The sequence below is a fragment of the Antedon mediterranea genome, chromosome 10, assembly GCF_964355755.1.
Source record: "Antedon mediterranea chromosome 10, ecAntMedi1.1, whole genome shotgun sequence".
Taxonomy (NCBI): Eukaryota; Metazoa; Echinodermata; class Crinoidea; order Comatulida; family Antedonidae; genus Antedon; species Antedon mediterranea.
In genome coordinates this window covers 22,887,229-22,909,224 of record NC_092679.1, presented here as the reverse complement: position 1 = coordinate 22,909,224, position 21,996 = coordinate 22,887,229, and the positions used below count along the sequence as shown (strand labels likewise).

General features: G+C 33.1%; 1 protein-coding gene across 1 annotated transcript in view; it reads left to right on the top strand.

Annotated features, from left to right (window-relative positions):
- LOC140061189 (TOG array regulator of axonemal microtubules protein 1-like) overlaps positions 1-20,918 on the top strand; it is a 45,414-nt gene extending 24,496 nt beyond the window's left edge. The window contains exons 12-20 of the mRNA XM_072107680.1: positions 43-174; positions 625-817; positions 2,019-2,167; positions 2,422-2,580; positions 3,268-3,394; positions 4,944-5,258; positions 5,533-5,749; positions 6,303-6,389; positions 16,500-20,918. Coding sequence (XP_071963781.1) covers positions 43-174; positions 625-817; positions 2,019-2,167; positions 2,422-2,580; positions 3,268-3,394; positions 4,944-5,258; positions 5,533-5,749; positions 6,303-6,389; positions 16,500-16,750 — 1,630 coding nt within the window. The 3' untranslated portion in view covers positions 16,751-20,918. The remainder of the gene's footprint in view (positions 1-42; positions 175-624; positions 818-2,018; positions 2,168-2,421; positions 2,581-3,267; positions 3,395-4,943; positions 5,259-5,532; positions 5,750-6,302; positions 6,390-16,499) is intronic.
- Positions 20,919-21,996: the final 1,078 nt, after the last annotated feature.

Sequence of the window (21,996 nt, the reverse complement as noted above, 5' to 3'; positions counted from 1 at the left end):
TAAATAAATTATGTTCTTGTTTGTGTCCATTTTCGGTAACAGGCCTCCAGAATTGAAGTCGCCACCTAGCACAATGAGAGAAGAAGCCCAAGAAGACAGTAGCGAGATGAAACCGTTTAATAACCCTGATAATGCACTAAGAGATGCTTTGTCTTATTTAGCAAATGATGATTGGTAAGTAGAGTAGAGTGTGAGAGTGAGAAATGCAAATCTTCTACAATAGAGTAGATTTTGTTTAGAAGTGCCTAAAGGCCAATTTAATGGTGGTAATAGAAATATAGAATTGATGTTATTCCTTATTCCCATTTACACACAACGCAGAGTGGACAGGCGGTTTCCGTTCAGGATAGATGCAAATTCTACATACACTTACAGTTACCGCTCATCTGGCCTTAATGTCATGAAACCTCTAAGCACTTTGCATAGAATCTGAGAAAAACTAACTAACTAAACCTAATGAAGTTGAATGTTTCTATACATGTTTGATAACAAAAATGATTGGAGTAATATATTTACAGTGTGTTGAGGTTTCACAACATTAGGAGCTTTATAAATCCAGGATATTATTATCTATCCATTTGTCGGTTTACTTTATTTGCAAACTTTTTAACTACACCTATCCAGGGAAATGAAGGTTGATGGGATGAACTATGTGCGACGGTTGTCGGCGTATCATAGCAACGTACTCTCATCGCAATTACACACAGTCAATATAGCTGTCTTGGCAGAAGTCAAGAATCTCAGGTCACAGGTCAGTCTGATGGCAATCAAGACTTTTGGAGATTTGTTCGTGAGCATGAAGTCTGGCATGGATAAGGTACTTAATTGTGATCACTTTGAATTATTCATGCAGTTTAAGTTGTCATTGTTGATGGAAGTGTTCAATTTACAAATTGATTTTGAGTTTATTTGAAGATATATATTTCGTTAAAGTATAAATGTACAGAGAGAACGGACTGTTCACTCTCAACTTGATGCGAACAGTAGCAGGTCTTTATTCAATTTCAGTTGATCCTTATGTCCACACAAACATGGATGATGCGTACTCTAATCAATTATATAAAATACAAGGCAGTATACAAATGATATATATAAATAGAAGTAGCATATAATGTCAAAGATGATATTTAGTCATCATATGTCAAGAGAAATTTTAAGAGATCAAAATAGTTTTGCATATTTAGCCGAGTCTACACAAACTTTAGTTTGTGTACTCGAGCAAACTCCAAGTTTGGTAAAAAAAGATTTTCAAAGTTTGCCAGTTTGTTGAAAAACTTTGACATGCTGCAGTAAAATAATTATGCTATGCATGCCTTCTTGACAAATTAATTTGTGAATTCAAGTGACAGTCTTTGGGTGCTTCACGATCATGTGATCGTCCAGAATAGTGAGTGGCCGAGCGGTTAAGACAGTGGAACCGTAATTACGTAGCCATAACATCGGCAGGGGTTCGAGGCTCACTCACTCCATGGTTCTGGTGGTAGAACGAGTCTTCTCGGATAAGGACTATAAACCGTAGGTCCAGTGTACACATCTAGCTCGTGTGCACTTTAAAGAACCTAGTACATCTTTCGAGACGAGTAGGGGGTTACCCCGGTGTATTAGTACATCACAGCCACTGATCACCAACTGGGCCCTCTGGGAGACCAGTCATTGACTGAAGAGGTTACCCAGTATAAATATAAATTTCAATTCAATAGTCAAAATGAAAGCCTCCAGTACCTAGTCTAGACAGAAAACCAAAACTTCTCCAAGCACAAACTCTGGAGTTTGTAAAATAAGGTTTGCTAGTGTTAAAATATGTCTACACTATCAAACTTTATGTGACAAAAATATGTGATGTGCCCTTATATTGACACAATGATGTCATATTTGGGCATATCACTACCATATTTGGGCACATCACACTTTTTTGTCAAACTAGTTTGATAGTGCAGACAGAGCATTAGACTAGGCTACTTAGTACACATTATTTTATTACTAGAAGATTTTAAATTGTTTTATTCTTTTGATTTAAGGATCTAGATAAGATCTGTAAAACTTTATTACCAAAGAATGGAGAAGCAAGTGGGTTTATACGGGATGCTACAGAAAAGACAATGCAGAATATGGTAGAGAATGTTACGTTACAGAAAGCACTTACAAGTGTCCTTCAAGGGGGAAGCAGGTAATGACTTTGCATACAAGATAAAGAAAATTTATTTTTCTTCATAAAAGAAATGTTTGATGTTTACAGCAATTTCTATTTAAAAAGACATACAAACATATAACAAACGGGTGTTCTTTATATCTTGATTGAATTTAATGGAACCTCTTTTCTGAAGACATCCAGTATAAAATAGACATTAAAACAAAATCAGTTTTTAAGATAGTATTTCCTGATTTTACTCAATTTGTTTAACTTTGTTTTCCGATATACAGTAGCCGAAACGGAAATGTCACAAAATCTACCGCATTAAATGTTGGTAGAATTGTTGATAGAATGGGTCCCGGACGTATACTGAGCGGTATAAAAGATGTGACTGATGCAGTCCTGGTGGCAGCTGCTAAATTTACGCTAGATGCATCACAAGAAACTAGGTAATGTCAAAGGTCGTATTCAAGGTTAAAGTGTATTCAGTGATACAACTTAATGTTAACTTATTGGTAATGTCAATAAAATAATGTCTTCAATTTTAGCATACAATAATTGTAAAGAATGACTGACTGAGTAGGGGCGTGTCTTCAACTGGCATATCTGATTGGCCAATTGATGCATCATATAACATGGACCCTCTATATGGTGAATCATTCATGAGGCTATAATTACACTCGGAAAAAATGTTAATGTATGAACACAGCATGAACAGTATAAGTATATAAAATAAAAGTTATAAAAGCAGGATTAAAATAATAAACTCACAGTGCTTTGGAAATTGGATGAATCCAACGCTCGTCACATTGCTTGTATCCTTTGGCAAGGCACTTACATTTGCCTCTCTCCACCCTGGTGTACAAATGGATACCTTATAAGGTCAAGACACAACTTGTGCTGGTTACTGGCTGCATTATGAGAGTACTGTTCCATAAATGTTTTATCCAAACCTTCCTCTGGTATAATAATATATGTACAGAGGTTTCACAACCTTAAGCGCTTTATAATTTTATCTTTGATCGTTTCTCCCAAGCAGCAGTGGGGTACATTACTTGACATTAAGACTGTTTTACATTAGCCGAAAATGTACTATTTTATGGTTTTTGTTTATCATCTTCATTTTGTTTTTCTAGGTACTATGGTCGTAAAATATTTCATGCTCTGATACACCATGAGGATTTTGATAGGCTACTTAAGAAACATGTGAATGCAAAGGATCTTACGTCTTTACGAGACATCTTGGAAAACATTAGGACTAAAGTGAGTTACGTTCAGGTATACACTTTAGTTGTGTACTGTGATGTTAAATTACAGTACACAATGTCTCAAGAAAATGGTTGTAGCATATAACTAAAACGTTGAGACAATCCAAACCATAATGTATTCCTTTTAGAATCATATGTTGTACCGCAAACATAACTTTTCTACTAAAACAAAAATGTAACATTTATTTGGGGTCAGAACCAAAAACCTTAAACACCTAACATGATTGAGCGCTCAAAAAATGTTTGGCCATCGAGGCTGTACAGAGTGATTATTAATAACTTGACAAAATTTAATAAATCAGACTTATATAAAATGTACAAGTTAAATATAAAATGAAGAAATTAAACTTATAAAATAAATAAGAACATTTTATCATAAACAAAATTAAACTTATAATATGAACAACAAAAAGTACATTTACTTATGGCATTAAGTTTTGTTTGATAAAACATTAACATGAATATGAAAAACTTTTTGCACTTCTGGTGTGTTGGAACATGTTGTACAGCTCTGTTGTGTTCCTAAGTTTCGCCAGATTCCGGTTAAAGAAGACCTTTTAATAAAGGCTTTATTTACGTTCATGTTAGCTAGTAGTTGAAATGTTTATCATTCAGGAAGTTATTTTAGAAAGTTGGTTCTAGAAATCTTGTTTCTTGTGGCTTTATTTGATATACTTTTTATGTTGTTCAAAACAATTTGACATTTAAACTTCTCAAACGTTCTAACTGTATTGGCCTTGTTTTTTCAACTCTTTCTACTCCGCATACATCTCCTAGCTTAAAAGAAAAAGAACAGCTAAAATAATACTACTCCCCGTAGACTCCTATGCTTCTATATATTAGGTTAAGCGCATAGAATGTTTAGTCTTGGTGAAGTATTAATATTCTTCTAACCAATTCTTTCTCTCGCGTTAAGCCGACAGGAACATTATTATAATCCAAACATCATTACAGGTTCCATTATAAACATTGTAATAATAATAAAGAGGTTGATAAAATTAAAGCGTGATTAGTAGCATGGTGTCTGGGGTAATTTAAATTTTTAGCAAGGCTTAGCGAAATAATTAACTTGGCTGCGTTCCATATTGTGTAACTGTTGTCGTATTAGGAATACCTCTCTGACATACATTTTGGCAATAGTTAGGATTACTTTGTTTTTTGCATCATACTATCTTTATTGTGAAGTTGGAAACAATTATAATTTTTTTTATAAGTTTTTTGAATTATTGTACATAAAGAATATTTAAACTCATCCAATGTTCCATGTGTCCTCCTCTCAAGGTAGTATGTTAAAATTTTATCGCTGAAATTGGTTTATTGTGAGGTCAGATGATTAATAGTTGTCATAGTCAGTGTTTTGGCCAATGCTGGTGTGTGTACCATATATTTTGTACATTTCAAAATACTTAAAAATATACTACAAACATTTATTGTTCTTTTTCTTAGTTCTGATGCATATTGATATAAACAAACCAAACTTTGTAGCAACCATTAAAGTGATATTTTGGTATATAAAATATTGTGTTAATTTTTTTTTTCTATAGGGTATGGGAGATAAACCGTCAGACACTCCGTCAGCGCGAGCCAAGAGGGGCGTATCAAACAGCCGCTTAAACTCAAGTTCAAACAGTCGAGAAAAGGTCTCTTCCGCTTCATCAGACGTTCAAACCACACCTCCGTCATCCTCTGTCAAGAAGGGCCGGAGGTCAGGAAAGGTCGAGGAGCAATATGCTGAAAGTATAAAGATGTTACATAAAAACTTGTCATCTACGGAGTGGATGGTCCGACTGAAAGGAATTCAGACGTTGCAGGACTTATGCGTTGAAAATCCTGATATTATCACGTCCAATATTGTGAAGGTAATTATCATACAGGCTCCACAGTGTCTTCCACACCACCATTTTTATATCCAAGTACAAATATAATGGACCACTCACCCTAATGTGCCTTTATATCAGGGTAAATTTTATCATCTTACAAACCCCACTTTTTTTCTTGTGGCTACTGCACTGTGGTTGGTGATTAAAAGATGCTAAAACTGGTAGATAAATACAAAATTATTATTCAATAGCAGATAACACGATCTCAAAACTGCCTTTTAATGGTCTTTAATGATTTTTTTTTTTTTTTTAGGTATTTGATGCCTTTGTACTTCGTTTACAAGACCCCAATAGTAAAGTGAACGTCCAAGCTCTCCAGACGATGGAGGAGATCGTTCCCAGACTGGCTGAATATCTTCCGGCAGTGATCCAAAGAGTAGCCCCAGCGTTGGCAAGTAACTTAGCATCCAAGAATAGCAGCATAGCAAAAACCAGCTCAGAAATCTTAGATCTACTTATGAAGTATATGGGTTAGTACTATTATACTATATCTACTACATCTCATATCATATTCTTTATTTCAACATGATTTAACAAATTGAAGTTTAACAATTATACATGTCGATATAAATATGTAAAAGCTATCATTAACAAGGCCAACAGCCATAAGTCGCGTGCTAAAACGCATAGTGATACCGGACCGACCGACAGACCGACCGACCGACCGACATAGTGAACTATAGAGTCGCGTCCACACGACTAAAAACAGACATACACAATCAGGGAAAACACAAAAAATATACATTGTGTTTAATTTAAATTGCATGCATTATATAATGAAGAAGTTACCAATGCATTGTGTGGTCTCCAGTATACAGTAGAACACTATTAAAGGGACATCTTATTATGTAAATAAAGGGCAACCACATGGAACAGTGATCCTACTTGTCTTTATAGCTTGCGATGGAATAATTTCCAATTTTTCTTGAGGCATAAAGACAAAGACTTGGATTACTTGGGTTATAGGTGTTTGATTTAAATGTGAATGTTTAATCATTATTAAACTTTAATTGTTTTACTTAGATCCACCTGTGTTAGTTCAACCATTTTGTAATGCAACTGAGTACGGCAATACTCGTGTCAAACCACCTATGATCAAAAAACTTAGTGGTAAGTTGTTCGTTTTATTCATCCTCACCTGAGGAAATTTAGGTTAGGTCTTCCAGAGACCATGGCAGTTTAGTACCTATTGTACCACTGATTGAAAGGGGCTTAGATGGATCAGTACACCGCTGTAAAAATTTACTGGGTGATATGTTTTTAGTCTGTATTTGAGAAGACTTATTTATCTGTGGTTAAGGATAACCTTGAACCTATACCGATTTCATGGCTATGGTTTCTGTCCCCAACGCTGTATGCTCTTTTCTGCCATCAATGATACAACTTTAACGGGTCAAAATATACAACCAAAAACTATTTAAAAATGATTTTAATTTTGTTCTTGTTTTAACTGGTTTAAACTGGTATTGACAACTTTCCAGTCAACAGGTACCAGTTAAAATCAGTTTACAATGTGTAATATTTTGGTTCCTGGTATTTACAGTGTGTAAACTAGAATTTCCTCCTAAGATATTAGTATTTTGTAAAAACCTAAAAAATAAGCCCATTTCTAAAAGAAGCCCCCCTCTGTGGTTTGCAAAAGTAATCTCATTCCATGGGCTTTTTTTCGAGGTTTTACAGTAGTTAAAAACCTACATTTGTATGAAATATTGGAATAAATAAACTATGAATCTTATGTACATATTTTTATTATGATTTATAGGCCAAGGTTATGATTTAAAGCATCTTTCATTGCAACATTATGCATTTCATATTCCGAAAAACTCTTTTAAATTCAATTGGTCGTTGGTTTTAAAACCTCGGGCGGTTTCATATGTAATGTAAACTTCAATCTCGATTTCTAAAAGCTAATGATGTGGATATATTTGTATAAAAGGCTTTGACATACATAAACTTGCGCATAATACTTTATAATGGATTTTTTTTTTTTGCTTCAATATTTGATTTTCTAACAGAGTGTCATTTGCATACAATCAAATATTTTCCATCAATGAACAATGAAGATAAAATCAGACTTTGAATAGGACATTTTGTAGTTTTAATAACATTTTTCACTTCCGTAATAAATAATGATGAATTTAGATAAATGGTTAGATTTGACCAAATACCCATTGTCTGACAATTTGACATTTTTTTTTAATAATCACTCCTGAGGCAATCTGTTTTTAAATTAAAACATAGCAATGTATAATTCTATTTTGAAAAAAATTAAAAAACTGAAAATGTCTTTTACATAGTATCTTAACTACTAGTACTAGACCACTGCTATGTTGCTTTACAAGGTCATCTAACTTTCCAAATTATTGGCCAAGGGGTATAAAACAAAAGAAATCGTATATTTCTTTTGTTTTATACCCCTTTTACACCGCCAGTAAAAATGCGGAGTTGATCCGGAATTGTATAACCCTAGTCGTACCCGGGATGCAAAAATGCGGAAATGTAGGCCAGTGTAAACGACGTAAAAAGTTACCCTGGGTCGCTGAACCACCCGGGTAAGTGATACAGAATGTATTCAGCGTCAAGTCAACCTGGGACGCACCCGGGATCGACCCGTGTTTGCGGTGTAAAACGCTCAGCGTTTCTTTACCCGTTTGTTTACTATCCTCGCTCACTATAGTATTTAATTTACATAGAATTAAGATAAGATTGATTTTGTTTCTTTGCTTATTTAATAAATAAAACGTATGGTTATTTATTATTCATTTTTATTTCAAGATATTATTCTTCCCGAGTAGACTTAATTTGTGTGTGTATTGCCATAAAACAAAATTGTGGGAGGTATAATGAGCAGACCGTTACTCTGGTGTCTCTTCATGCGTGAGAGGGCGATATTTAGATTGATATAGAACATTTACACGGGTTGGTATTTTGCAGTGTAAATACACGCAACCCGTGTCATTCCCGTGTTATGAATCAGGTGTGAAAAGGAAATTTATCCGGACACGACACGGTTTTGTTATAAGCTCGGCGGTGTAAAAGGGGTATTATATTTTATTTTAAATTTCCAAATTAAGATGATTAAAGCTGTTGTTTTATTTAACTTTCAACTGGTACTGTAGGCCTAAAAATAGTTACAAAGGCAGATATTGTAAAATTCTTTTTTTTATATTTTATTCAAGTAGTCTGTTAAATTTATGATTTTAAGCTCTTGTATTTAACATACAAACTATATGCCTAGTACTGTATGTACTGTATAACTACAACCGCGGACATTGTAGAGTTCTCTTGTTTTATTTTTTAACTCAACTGTTTAATTTAAATGAACGTAAGCTACCGGTTCAACATTAGGAGACTATAGGGAGAGCGGTTCGTTTTAAGACGCTTCAGAAAAACATTGCTGACATTCAAAATGCAAGAAGCATTTTACAACGCTTTCTATGTAGTATTTATAGCTATTTTAGATTTCCAATTAGAAAAGTAATAGATGACAAATTGATGTTTGCTTCTGACCAATTCTCATAAGGTTCCCTTTTTGAATGACCACTTTATCTGTATAACTATTTTTTCTATTTTTTTCTTTTATATTGTTTTACTTTAATACTGGCTTTGTTTAAAAACTTTTGTCTATACTGCAGTAGAGCCCACACAAGACACCATATAAAGGCTAGTATCACCACCATATTTAGGCATATCACTACCATACTTGGTCACATCACACTTTTTGTCAAACTAGTTTGATAGTGTAGACAGAGCTTTAGAAAAATATACTGCAGTATCCCTTCCTTCGAGAGACCCTATTCAGGCTCAAATTGGTCTGTGTAACCAACAGAGTTCAATGTTTTAACTCTACCGGCCAAACCTTATTAAAATGCACCTTTTATTAAAAGGACACTTTCTCATGAAAAAAATATTAAGGAAACACTTTATTAAGGTGACACTAATTTTTTTCAGTGCTGTGATTGTTTAAAATTAATAAATATTTTAATATTTTCCTAAAAGGTATCCATTTAGAAAAGAGATTTGTTTGTAATATTTCTCTACATTGGTGAAAATGGCCACTTGGTCAGTCTGAGTAAAGGGTAAATTAAATCTCAAACCCGTAGTATAGAATCCTTAATAAATCTATCCGTCTCTCTCAATAGCAGTATTACAAAGGCTCCATCATGGCTAGTAGTTAAAATTTTAACTATGTATACACGTCTCTGTTAATTGACAAGGAGAAGATTTTCATGTTTAATTATAATCAATTAGAATTCAATAAATTTCAAATTGAGAAGTGTGGTTCTAACTTAATTACGTTTTTGAAGACGTTCTAAAAGCTGTTAATGTGGACACGTTATCAAATCAAACAAATTCACTTCTGTTATATAGTTTTGAATTCATTAGAAAATCACTTACCGCTTGTTTTAAAGCAGTTACTTAATTTAAGTGATTGTAATGTAAAGTAAGACAAATTGAAATATGATTTTCTTGGACAGTCAGCAACGCATTTTTTAAACTTTGAACATGAATAATCCTATATGTATGTGTCAAAGGTTTCCTTTTATATGGGTGTCGCCTGAATAGGGTTGGCCGTTTTTTTAAGGAGACAACTTTATAACCCAGTAGTACCCTTAATATAGAAGAAGGGGGGGGGGGGGTGGTTATGGGGGGAGGAGGCTAAACCCTTAATATAGAAGGGGGAGGCTAAAATAAATAAAATAGATATTACCCTTTGTTCATTTCATGCGTAAAGTATTTAGTAGGGATGGCTTCATCTGAACAAACATACACAAATAAATAAATACAACATTTTTTTTAAATGAAGAAAGTAAACGAATAGAATAATACTAAACTTTCAAGAACACTATATTCTTTCTTTGGAGCTAGTAAGACAATAATTATAACAAATCTTTCAATATAAAAACATTGAGAACACCCCATTTTCTCTGTGTACATTTACCATAGGAAAATTAGCAGCCCCAACAGTTATTAAGATTCTACCCATTACAATCAGAGACGTCTGTTTGCCATTTCCTCTATAGGTACTGTACATTACCATAAAACCTTTATAACAAAAACAGTTGTCTTTCTATAAATTTGTTTCTCTTTTTTGCACAAAATTTTAGATTCTGTGCAATTTGTTTGATTTTTCCCTCGTTGATTAAATAAATAGGTTTGTCTACGTGCAAAGTTTGCTAAAAGTATTTAATGTAGAAAGCTTCTCAGAGTTTCTCCTTGAAGGCCTTTTAATCAAAATTTATATAATATTGTAATAAATGCTTTTATACCTTAATTTGTTATGGCCTCTTTTTATTATTATTGTTTCAAATTTTTGTATTTTACATTTTGTGATTTATTTTAGCTTTTACCAATTAATGAATTAGATTGTTTTACATGGCACTTAAAACATAACAAATATACATAAATGGGCAATTCATTAAATAAACAAAACACATATTTTTCTTCCACACTCTGAAGCCTTTGAACAATACAGCATGCATGGTATTAAAAATTATTTTATTTTTAAAGCTGTTTTCACACAGACAGTGTTAAGCAATCCTCTAAAGCTTGATTCCCACTAGGGCGCAACGCAAGACGTAATATATCGCAAATTAATTTGACCAATCACAAGCGATGGATTATTTGAGCAGTCGTGTGATATGTAGCGCCCTAGCAAGAATACTATATTTATCTTTGATAGAGAAAATAACCAGTAGACATAGAATGGATCTGATATTAATGGTTCACTTTTAAAATACAAAATATATACAATTTATATTACCAAGTCATTGAATAGAAAGTAGAAAAACTTGCAATTTTGTTTCTAAATTTTAAAGTCTAAAAAGCCAAAACTTGTAATTTACATACGTCTCTCTTATTTGACCTAGTTCTTTCTTAAAAACATGCCAAAATTACTATTTTTCATTCCGTTAAAAAACCTGCCTAATCAGCATCATTTTTTTGCAATGCTTTCAAGATCTGTAACCAAGAATGATTAAAAGGTCCAGGCATCACTTTGATAATTCCCAAAAGCTTTCTTTGAATTGAAAACCTTGATGAGAGGAATTTGAGTTGAATGAAACCAAGCATTAAGATAAGTAGAAATTGAAAATACTCGGCAAAGTAACCATTTTTTTTTTGTAAATTTGCCTGATGAAATTGACTTTTAAAAAATTCATTCCGACAAGTTTTATTTTTTTTTGCGTAACTTTGAGATGATTGGTTTATTGGTTGATTTTCTGTGTAGACTTGTTAGTCGTGTGGTGTGTTGAGCGGTCATTGATTTTTTTACATTTCAATGACTTACCGAATTAATGTGAATTGATGTAAGAGCGCAGGACGTTAGTAGCTTGGTGATGATAGATTGATATTTGTTACTTTTTTTATGATTCCGTTGGGGAGTATAGTTCGTTGAAGGGGAAATATTTTGATTAGAATTAGATCCTAGTGGAATAAAATTTCAGTTATGTTTTCTTGGCAATTACAAAATATTCCTATCTACAACTCATTGGCTTTCATAAAAAAACGTACAGTACACAAAATTAAGGGTCATTCTAAGAAGCTGTAAGAGAAGATAATTATATAGAAATGAGCAGGAGGAGTAATATTGAAAAATAATCAAATTGTTAGACTCGTTTTTTTAATGTTTGAAGAATGGCAGCCAATAAAGAGCGTTTCTATACTTAGCATATCTAATTGCATTAGAAGTACACAATTTTTTTGATACAAAACTCAATAGGTAGGTTCACATTCACTGGTGGTGATGATTCCACTGATCATGTGAACGTAAAATTATCAAACATGATCAGCCTACCCTAACGTGATCTAGTGAAGCACGCTGCAGAAACTTGGTTAACCTAGTTTAACGTGATTAATTAATTAATTAATGAGATAGAATCAACCAATCAGCATTTGATTGATTTTGCGTGTAACCCTATTGGCCCAGCTTTATGCATTAAAACATCTCATTAGCATAGATCATATGATACGGTTTCTCTCTATCAAGCTGAATTTAGTATGATGATAGATCATGATAAATAAGTCACAATGTTCTATATGTCAGAACTTGTCTAATAAATGTCTAAATTCTAGGCAACATGTTAATATTTAGTTATTATTGTCTATATTAAATAATAGAAGAACTAAACCAAACCACATTTGGAAAAAAACTTTTTCTTTTACAAAGTTTCCATAACTTTTATTTGCAGTACAGAAAGCCATTTTTTTTGTATTATATAGCACACAACATTAATAATAAACAAATTATTATAGACAAATCCAATATAGAGTATCATTCATAGTGTAGAAAAGATAATTGTATTTCTGAATAAATATCTCTAGAGAGTATTAATAACATTGCTGTGGCATTGGGACAATCACTGTAAATACTCCAGACATGTTGACGGTATAATTATAGTGTTCTATTGCTGACAACATTAGGGTATAAAACCCCTAGGTAGTTCACCTGATTATCCCAGTCAGCGGAGAAATTATTGGAATTAAACACATCCATTCCTTCCCTGTGGAATATTCCATATGTTGGCCGATATTGAGTGCAATGCAATGGAATGTGAATGTTGTTTATGAATATGAGCTGTGTTTGGTAACACAGATATTTAATTATAACCTAAATACCAAATATATATTTTGTAAAAATTGGCCTTAAAAAATGATAATTCTGAGTTTTTGGAACGTGTATGGAATGTAAATGTTGCTTGTGAATGAAATGTATGCAATCATTTTCTGAAAACCCAAATACCAAAATATAAATTAATACAAATTATGTATATCTTAAAAAATGATAATTCTGCTAAGTTTTGGCATATGTATGGAATGTTGCCTGTGAGTGTGAATGAAATATATGGTAACACAGTCATTTTCTGAAAACCTCAATACCAAATATATATTTTATAAATGTTACCTTGAAAAATGATAATTCTGCTAAGTTATTGGTACATACAGTATGCTAGACATGATTGATGTCATGTGGATTTCATTAGTGTGCTCGCTGCAGAAGAGGGATAAGTCTCATCAATTTACCTTATGTATAACATGTTGACATCGTAATACAGTTTAGGATATCTATAAAGATATTGATAAGAACTTGATAAAAACAGGGAATATAATGAAATGCACTATCTACTGTATACTCACCGACTTACCTTTCATTAGACTTTCCGGCTTGGTAAAACCAGCGAAGTCATTCTTCCGGAGCACAAAAATAACCGTATAGTCATGGAAGTTACAAAAAGCACTTCTTCCAGTAACAATGACCAGCCAGTTAATCTGACTGGCTGCTCAGAGACTTAAAAAGTTCCCTCCGCCAATCCATCCCCCACTTTTCATTTTATTAAAGATAATTAAACCAATATAGAAAAACAGAAATAACTATTTTTTAAACTATTATTCTTTAATTCATAGCATAAATATATATTAGAATTGATATAGTACAGTATTTTTCTTGCAAAATCTTAAACCTTTGAACGACATCTCAGAAATTCTGTTGGGCAATTTTTTTCAACAACACTACAGCCAACCCATATTTGAGCAACACCTCTATTGAGTGGTTACTTTGTTAGATCCTGAAAGTTTCCCCTAATAGAGGGTTTAATGTAATCTTTAACTCATTTTAATGTGATCAATAATTAGAGGTTTAACTGTAGTAATGAATGGCTGTAATGTGGTCAGTAATTAGAGCAGGTTAGAAATTCTTGATGATGTTGGTAAATTCAAACATGAAACATGATGGATAGCTCTTGATATGTCATTGCAAATTCTTATTGTAAAAGAATGTATGTTGCATTGCAGATTATCTACTTTTAAAAGTGTCCTTTTATTAGAGGTTCTACTGTATACCACCTGATTGTAATGTGGTCATTAATTAGAGGTCCAACTATAGTAAGGATAATATTCTTGCTGATGTTGTTAATTCAAACATGAAACATGATAGATAGCTTTCGATATGTCATTGCAAATCCTTGTTGTAAAAGAGTGTATGTTGTAATTGAAGATTATTTTACTGTTCACATAGTTAATTGTAGCTTTACTTTATAGCATGAATCATGAAAAGGCAGCAGCTGAATTGACAAAGCTTTTCAAATACTACTTCTACAACTATAAATATTTAACGCATTTACAACTGCGCGATTGACCGTAGTGTACGAATATTAAACACATGGGTGATCGTCGTCGTAAAAGAATGTGTCATTTAGTATGAAATCTGAATGTTTATTATCGGTTTTAACGAATAGTTAGGTTTCCATCATGGTTGGCTTATTGTTATTGTGTTTCACGTTTGTGTGTGTGGACGAACGCTAAGTGTATGTTGATTCTGTATACAGCAAATTGATCATATGATATGTGATATCTTGTGTGCTAATGCGAATACACACTAAGTAAGAGTTCGTTACTATGATTGAAATATGCTGATACGTTGTTGTTGAGTTCTCAATGAATAACTTGTCTGGCAAAATAGCGATATTACGCTTTAATGAATTATGCGAAGGTTGAGAGACGTGAGTTTGTAAAGGGAATACGAAGACGTATTGTGTACAGAAGCCGACATTGATACCGTCTGACAAATAGAAAAAAATGTACACTACATCATATGGGAATACAACACTATAATCTTACTCATTATGTGTTTGTTTTAAAAGTAGACTTGTTTTTTAAGGTATATCACCTAATATTTTAAGTATATCACCTAATATTTTAAGTAGCGTATAACAGTTTGTTTTTTCAAATTGTCCAGTCTCAGATTTATTTTACAAAAGCAATTGTTGTGTGACTGTGGATGATCATAAGAGTGGGATTGAAGATTTACTAAGATTTACACAAGCTCTGTACAATACATATACTGTAGATCTCCTTGGTTGGAGGACCTCTATTCAGGGGACACCTATCTCTATACTGGGGACACCTATCTCTATACTGGGAACACCTATCTCTATACTGGGGACACCTATCTCTATACTGGGGACACCTATCTCTTTACTGGGGACACCTATCTCTATACTGGGGACACCTAATCTCTATACTGGAGACACCTAATCTCTATACTGGGGACACCTAATCTCTATACTGGGGACACTTATCTCTATACTGGGGACACCTATCTCTATACTGGGGACACCTAATCTCTATACTGGGGACACCTAATCTCTATACTGGGGACACCTAATCTCTATACTGGGGACACCTATCTCTATACTGGGGACACCTATCTCTATACTGGGGACACCTAATCTCTATACTGGGGACACCTAATCTCTATACTGGGGACACCTATCTCTATACTGGGGACACCTATCTCTATACTGGGGACACCTAATCTCTATACTGGGGACACCTATCTCTATACTGGGGACACCTATCTCTATACAGGGAACACCCTTTTAAAGGGAATTTTTCCCATGAGATTGACCTAAACTTATCTAAAGAGTTAGTTGGTACTGGAGATTTTACTAAGATTTACACAAGCTCTGTACAATACATATACAGTAGATCTCCTTGGTTGGAGGACCTCTATTCAGGGGACACCTATCTCTATACTGGGGACACCTATCTCTATACAGGGAACACCCATTTAAAGGGAATTTTTCCCATGAGATTGACCTAAAATTATCTAAAGAGTTATTTTGTACCGGAGATTTTACTAAGATTTACACAATATCTGATACAGTAGATTCCCTCCGTTGGGACATCTCTATTCATAGACCATTTCCAGTGAATCCAACAAAGGGAAAATATTGATTTTGTCATTATGGAAACCGCTATTAAGGGGTCATACAGTATGCCCTTTTTTGGTCAAAAAAGTGTCCCCTTAATAGAGGCTCTACTGTACTAATAATAAAAATGAAATTTACAAAGACAAACACCAAACAATATATACTAATACTACCTAATATTAAAGATGAATTAATTTTAATCATGTAGCAAGTTATTGAAGATGTTCTAATTAATTTAAAAGTATACAGTAAGAGTTTTTGAATGCATAAATAAGTTATTGAGTACCACAGCCACCATGACTTCCAAGTTAGGTCGCGATGACATGCTATAAAAGTTAAAACCCTGAACTTTTATATAATGTATCTACAAGCTTTAAGTCACGGTTCTTTACATCAAATTGTTTTAATTTCTGTTTTGCTACGGTTAAAACTAGGTTAAACTTATCTACAGTAGAAGAGTTTAAACTGAGTCAACCCTACTCATAATAAATTACATATTTTTATCTTGTAGATTTGAGCTCTATGGTGTGGCCTAGGAAACAGCAGCCTGTCATCCGCTTCATCGTGCCCATTCTCGGACATTTGCTCAGCAACATGTCTGGTTCAGGCGCTGTTCACGGTGGCACAGGTAATATCCGAGAAGCGACCAACACCTTAGCTAAGACTCTGTACTCACTAATGGGGGATAGCTTGTTCCAACACTCCACAAGTTTGCCGCCAAGACAACAGAAAGCTCTCAGAGATCTTGTTAATGACAGTTGAAGTTGGCTAAAGTAGATTTAAAGTAACGGTAATACTGTAATGATCAAGTATGTTACTACCAGAGGAAAATGCTGCTTGTTTGTGGTACGCCTGTGATACTCTTGTGGTATTCATGGTGTATACAGTACTGTAGGTATTTTGATGTAACCGTTGTGTACATGTGGAATTAACATTGGTAAAATAAAAATGTTTGTGCCGTTTGAACACACTCATTAATTGCGACTCCCATGCTCCCATAAGGTAGCGCAATTTGAATACGTTGATAAACGGCACAATTCATTTGATAAAGTTTACATAATAGTTATTGCTAATTCAATTGCAACAAAATCTCACAATCCTGAAGCCAGGTGCTAAGCCTGTGCATTGATGTGCGTCCAGTTGGATCTGGATAGAAACATGATGGGTTGAGGTGAGATTTCGTTGTTTGTTATGGGATGTACTTAATGCCTGTCCGCACAGTGACAAATTTTGTTGTCAATCCTTTTATTTTGTTAAAAAATCCAATTTATTAAAATTAATACGTCCAAAGTTTTTAAAAACTGAATCTTTCACATAGATGTGTGCAATGGACTAAAATTCAGAAATGCTACATTATTGTACAGGTAGCCACAGCTGTGCAATTACATACAGTATCTGTATGTATGCTAGTCTTTAAAAAATGTATATAATATAATTGTTATTCCTTTAGAGTTATCAATAATTCTGGTAATATTTTTGTAAATTGCATTTTCTGTCCAATGTTATTTTTAGCTTTATACATTTGTGTTTGTCTTTTCAATTGAATAATTTTTTTTTTTTTTATGCAGCTGTTGTTTTCTTTTAACCCATCTATAAATGTTAGTAAAATCATTAGGTAATTAGTAATAAGTGACCTCAGATTAGCAAGTCTTCTTCTTTATATTTATTTTTATATTTCTTCTTTGTCATATTGAAAAATTCAAGTAGATGCAGTCACCTTGAATAAGTTAGTTTTGTATTGAGCGTTTGAAATAGGTTTGTGTAAGGTACAATTTTTTCTTGACATTGCCATATTGAAAAATTAAATTAGCACAAGTCAGTTACATTAGAGAAGCAGATTACATGTTTTTGAAGCACTCCGATACAGAAGTTTGGTCATTTGAGTTACAACTTTCTAAAATGTTTCATTTTGGTGAACTCTACATTTATTTTGGTTTAGTAAATGAGAAAGAGTTGAGAAGAGAAAGTAAGAGACTGCTTCAACAACCATAATGACTTATTAGGAGTTACTTCAATACCCTCCCTTTTCCCCATTACTGTTTAAAAAAATTGGAAACAACTTGTTGGTGTTTTTATCCCCTAATTACATTAACGTTTACAGTTGATTCCCATTCAAGGTTTTTTTTTTACAAAAGTGCAGTAGTCTTAAAATTAATTATAGTCTAATAGAATTATATTATGCCATGGTAATGTACCATTTTATGATGCTGTAATTCAATTGAAATTGATTTCTTTATTGAAATGGGATTTTCTTCTTTTCATCATTTTTTTCATCTAAGATATAATTAGAAATGAACTTTTACCAACAACAAAATCCCACCAAATACACGAGCGGTATCTTTTCTAGCAATATAAGCGGCAAGCAGTATGTTCTGATAGCTACCCATTGGCGTAACGGCTATGAGTGCTATACTGGCTAAACCAACAGGCCCTGGATCTTATGGAGGCCCTGAACAGTGCCCAGAGGAAACAAGACATTTAAATATTTCGAAAAAGGCTAAAACGCTGATTTCTTCTGAGGGTTCCTAAACCAGGGGCGTCAGGCCTCTGCGTTACGCCACTGCATCAACCGTCATCTCAATTGGGATACTGTAGGCTCTCCTCCTGACATCGGTAGCCTCTTCTTCAAAAGAGTTCATATAACACTTTTGTGTCCACCTACTGTTCTTGTTTGGTTGCCGTTCTCGATTGAGAACATCAGTCCGTCATTGACTGAAGTTGACATACTCTTCCTTCGCGTACGCGAGAAAGACTAGCAACTTATGTGTCTTAGGTTAAGTCAATAAGTTATGTGCTATGGTATAGACTTGTTTCCGTCGGCAGACACGATACTGCTAAGTGTTTATTGTCGCTAGACGAGATACAGTTTTTTTTTTGACATTTGTTATTCATGGTAATAAGAATAATAGTACAGAAAACATCTTAAAATGGTCGGTTATGTATTAATATAATGTGATACTTAATTATAATATAGAGATTATACGATGACATGTATCAACTTTTTGCACTCATATTTTAACGTACGTACTTTTTGCGTTTTCGCAGGTTTAAAAAAAAAATTGAATGTCTGGAAATTATCACAAAGATCACCTCCGTCAAAGTGACGAATTAATATCGAATTCAAATTAGATTTAGTCAGTAAATAGAATGCAATTGATAACTTTAATTTATAAACATAATTCATCCGTAATGCTTCCAATATATTAATAAAAAAATTCCTATATAAAAATTAAATGTGAAGTTTATAGTTTCAAAATCGCCTAGCAAAAACGGAGTATACATACAACGTGGGAACACCGCCAACGGTTTTTGTATTTGTGATAAACTCCAGAGTTTGCTACGCTAGACGTGAGAGGGGTATTTTTTACGATACATAATGTACTAAACACAATATTTATGGTTTCAAACATTCTCCGAACATGTTTGTAAAAAGATTATGTTATTGTTATGAAATACAATAGAGCCTTGTTCAGCCTTTAGGACCCAGGTTTTATCTCTGTAAATTCCTTTTGAGATATTTATATACTTATAATAAGGATCTTTAAAATTTGCTAGAAAATTTGTTCAACTTTCCAATGACCGCACACCCAAAAAGTTTACAAATGCACATGTATATTATACGATAACATAAACCATCTCTATATACGTACTCTAAAAAATCGACCACATTGGTTCCGATGACTTGACAAAAATTGCCATAACCAAACGCAAGCGTATTAACCTAATAACATAAATGTAGAATATTGGATAATAGATCATCATTATGAATTCGTGTGCTATGGTATGATGAATTATAATTCCACAAAAAAAAAAACCTTGATAAAATATCATCCTTGATTTTAGATTAGAAACTTAACTTCTATACATAGCCTAATCCAACTATTTTTTATGTAAATGTGTGTTATAAAATGTGAACAGTATTAAATAAAACAATCCAATCCACGAAACCTTGATGTTAATATACAGTTTAGGAATATATTATTATTTTTTAAACGATGTACCATATGTAACGCAGTGCATTAGTCAAATTAAACTGTATCAATGTTTTAAATGTATTCATCATTAGTATGTTTGAGGCTTAAAGATGTATTGTCGCCCTGAAAAATATTTCTTTAAAAAATTGTTGTTGAATATGCCATTTTAATGTCTCATAATAACTTTGACCAAAATTTGGATCGAAACAAAATTTATTTACCTAAAAAAACTGTAATTTAAAGCAAAAAATGGTTTTTTGATTGAATTATTGTGTTATTTTATAAGTGAAAACATTGGGGTTTTTTTCTACGGAAGTGATTAACTTATTTAATTAATCTTAATTTTTCATATTTTTGGGGAAAATACATCTTTAAACAGATCACATTATATAAGGTAATCGTTCTGAGCAATAACAAGATGTGTTCGTCATCGACCTTGTGTATATTCTAATGTTTATTAATCAGTTTTACTTGTGAATCCATGAAGACACAGCACAGGTACTAGAATATTATTAAACGTACCGCGGGAGTTATTGCGTCAACATCTAGGGTTGACGCGTGGGCATAGGTTAATTGCGTGGGCATTCAGGTCCGATTGCTTGAACAATTGGTTCATACATATCTATACATTATGTAATGTTGTCGATAACTGTAGCTGTGAGTTATATATAATATTCCCTAACTTTAATGTTAGCCCCGTAAAAAAATAAAGATGTTGTTATGCCCGCACGTTGTACACAATGTGTTGCCTATAGATAGTGTTTACAGAATACAGAATGTTGTGTGTATAAACTATTGAATTGTATAAAAGTAAATTATATAGTTATATTATTATTATTGTATATATTATAAGCCGTTTGCTGTGTATTGGAATTGATCAAAGAGTATGTATATTACCTTTCATGTGAAACAAGTTAATGCTGATGTTAGAATGGAATTGTAAGTATTGAATAAAACATCCGCAAACATGGAAGTCGTTTGTCAATTGTATTTGCATCGTTTATTTTCACGATTCGTCAAACATATGTGCACATTTGGCAGCATCCTATATTAAAATCTGTGAAACACGGTCATATGTGAGGTCTGTATCGGGCTATAAGCCTAACCTAACGTTATTAACATAATACAGGCGTCAAATGTGATATATATACACACGTGACCAACCAACAATATAACACCTGTAACGTCATCGAAAGTACAGAGAATTTGGTGGAAAATGTCAATACATTTCTCACAACAATGTGTCCAACAGCGCATGGTCATACCGTACCACTGTTTTGTTTTAAAAAAAAATGACCAGCCATTTTTTTATTAGAACACCCAGACGTTTTCATTTCTTGGAAGACCTCAATTATTAGTAACTTCGAAAAGCCCAATGACTTTGAATACTGTAAATGCAAAGTGTAGCGAGAGAAGCAAATCAACGAATTTGGCACAATTCGGACTGTCTAATTTTCTTATGATAATAGAAAGCTGTGTATCGAACATTCCTATTCTAGACATATTAATACGGCAGCCGTGTTATTAGAAACTTTTGTTGAAGATTGCAATTTCTCACACCGTAAATCTACAATCTAGGTTTAGCAGATACGGCAGCCGTGTTTTTAGAAACTTTTTGTCGAAGATTGCAATTTCTCAGACCGTATTTATACAATCTATTTGAAATGCGAGTATAGTAATCGTTTGATCATATTAGAACCTAAGAAATTGAAATTGTAGGTTTAATAAAATAATACGGTAAAACTTGATTGATTAAATTATTGCAAGTAGCAGCCAATAGCAAATGTACAGTAAACTTTATAACTGTCACTAAAGATAATTTAAATTCGATGGATATACGATATTGGTACGCAATGTTTAATCTCCAATATTTTATGATAGATGTGTTGAAACTACAGTGTTTTTTTTCAAAACGTACATAAAGTATATATTTTATTTTAATGTGCCGTCATTTATTTTCTCTATGGCGCGCCAAATTCAAACCAAATTCACATACACTGTTTTCAAATGAAGTATGCAAACTGTTATGGATAT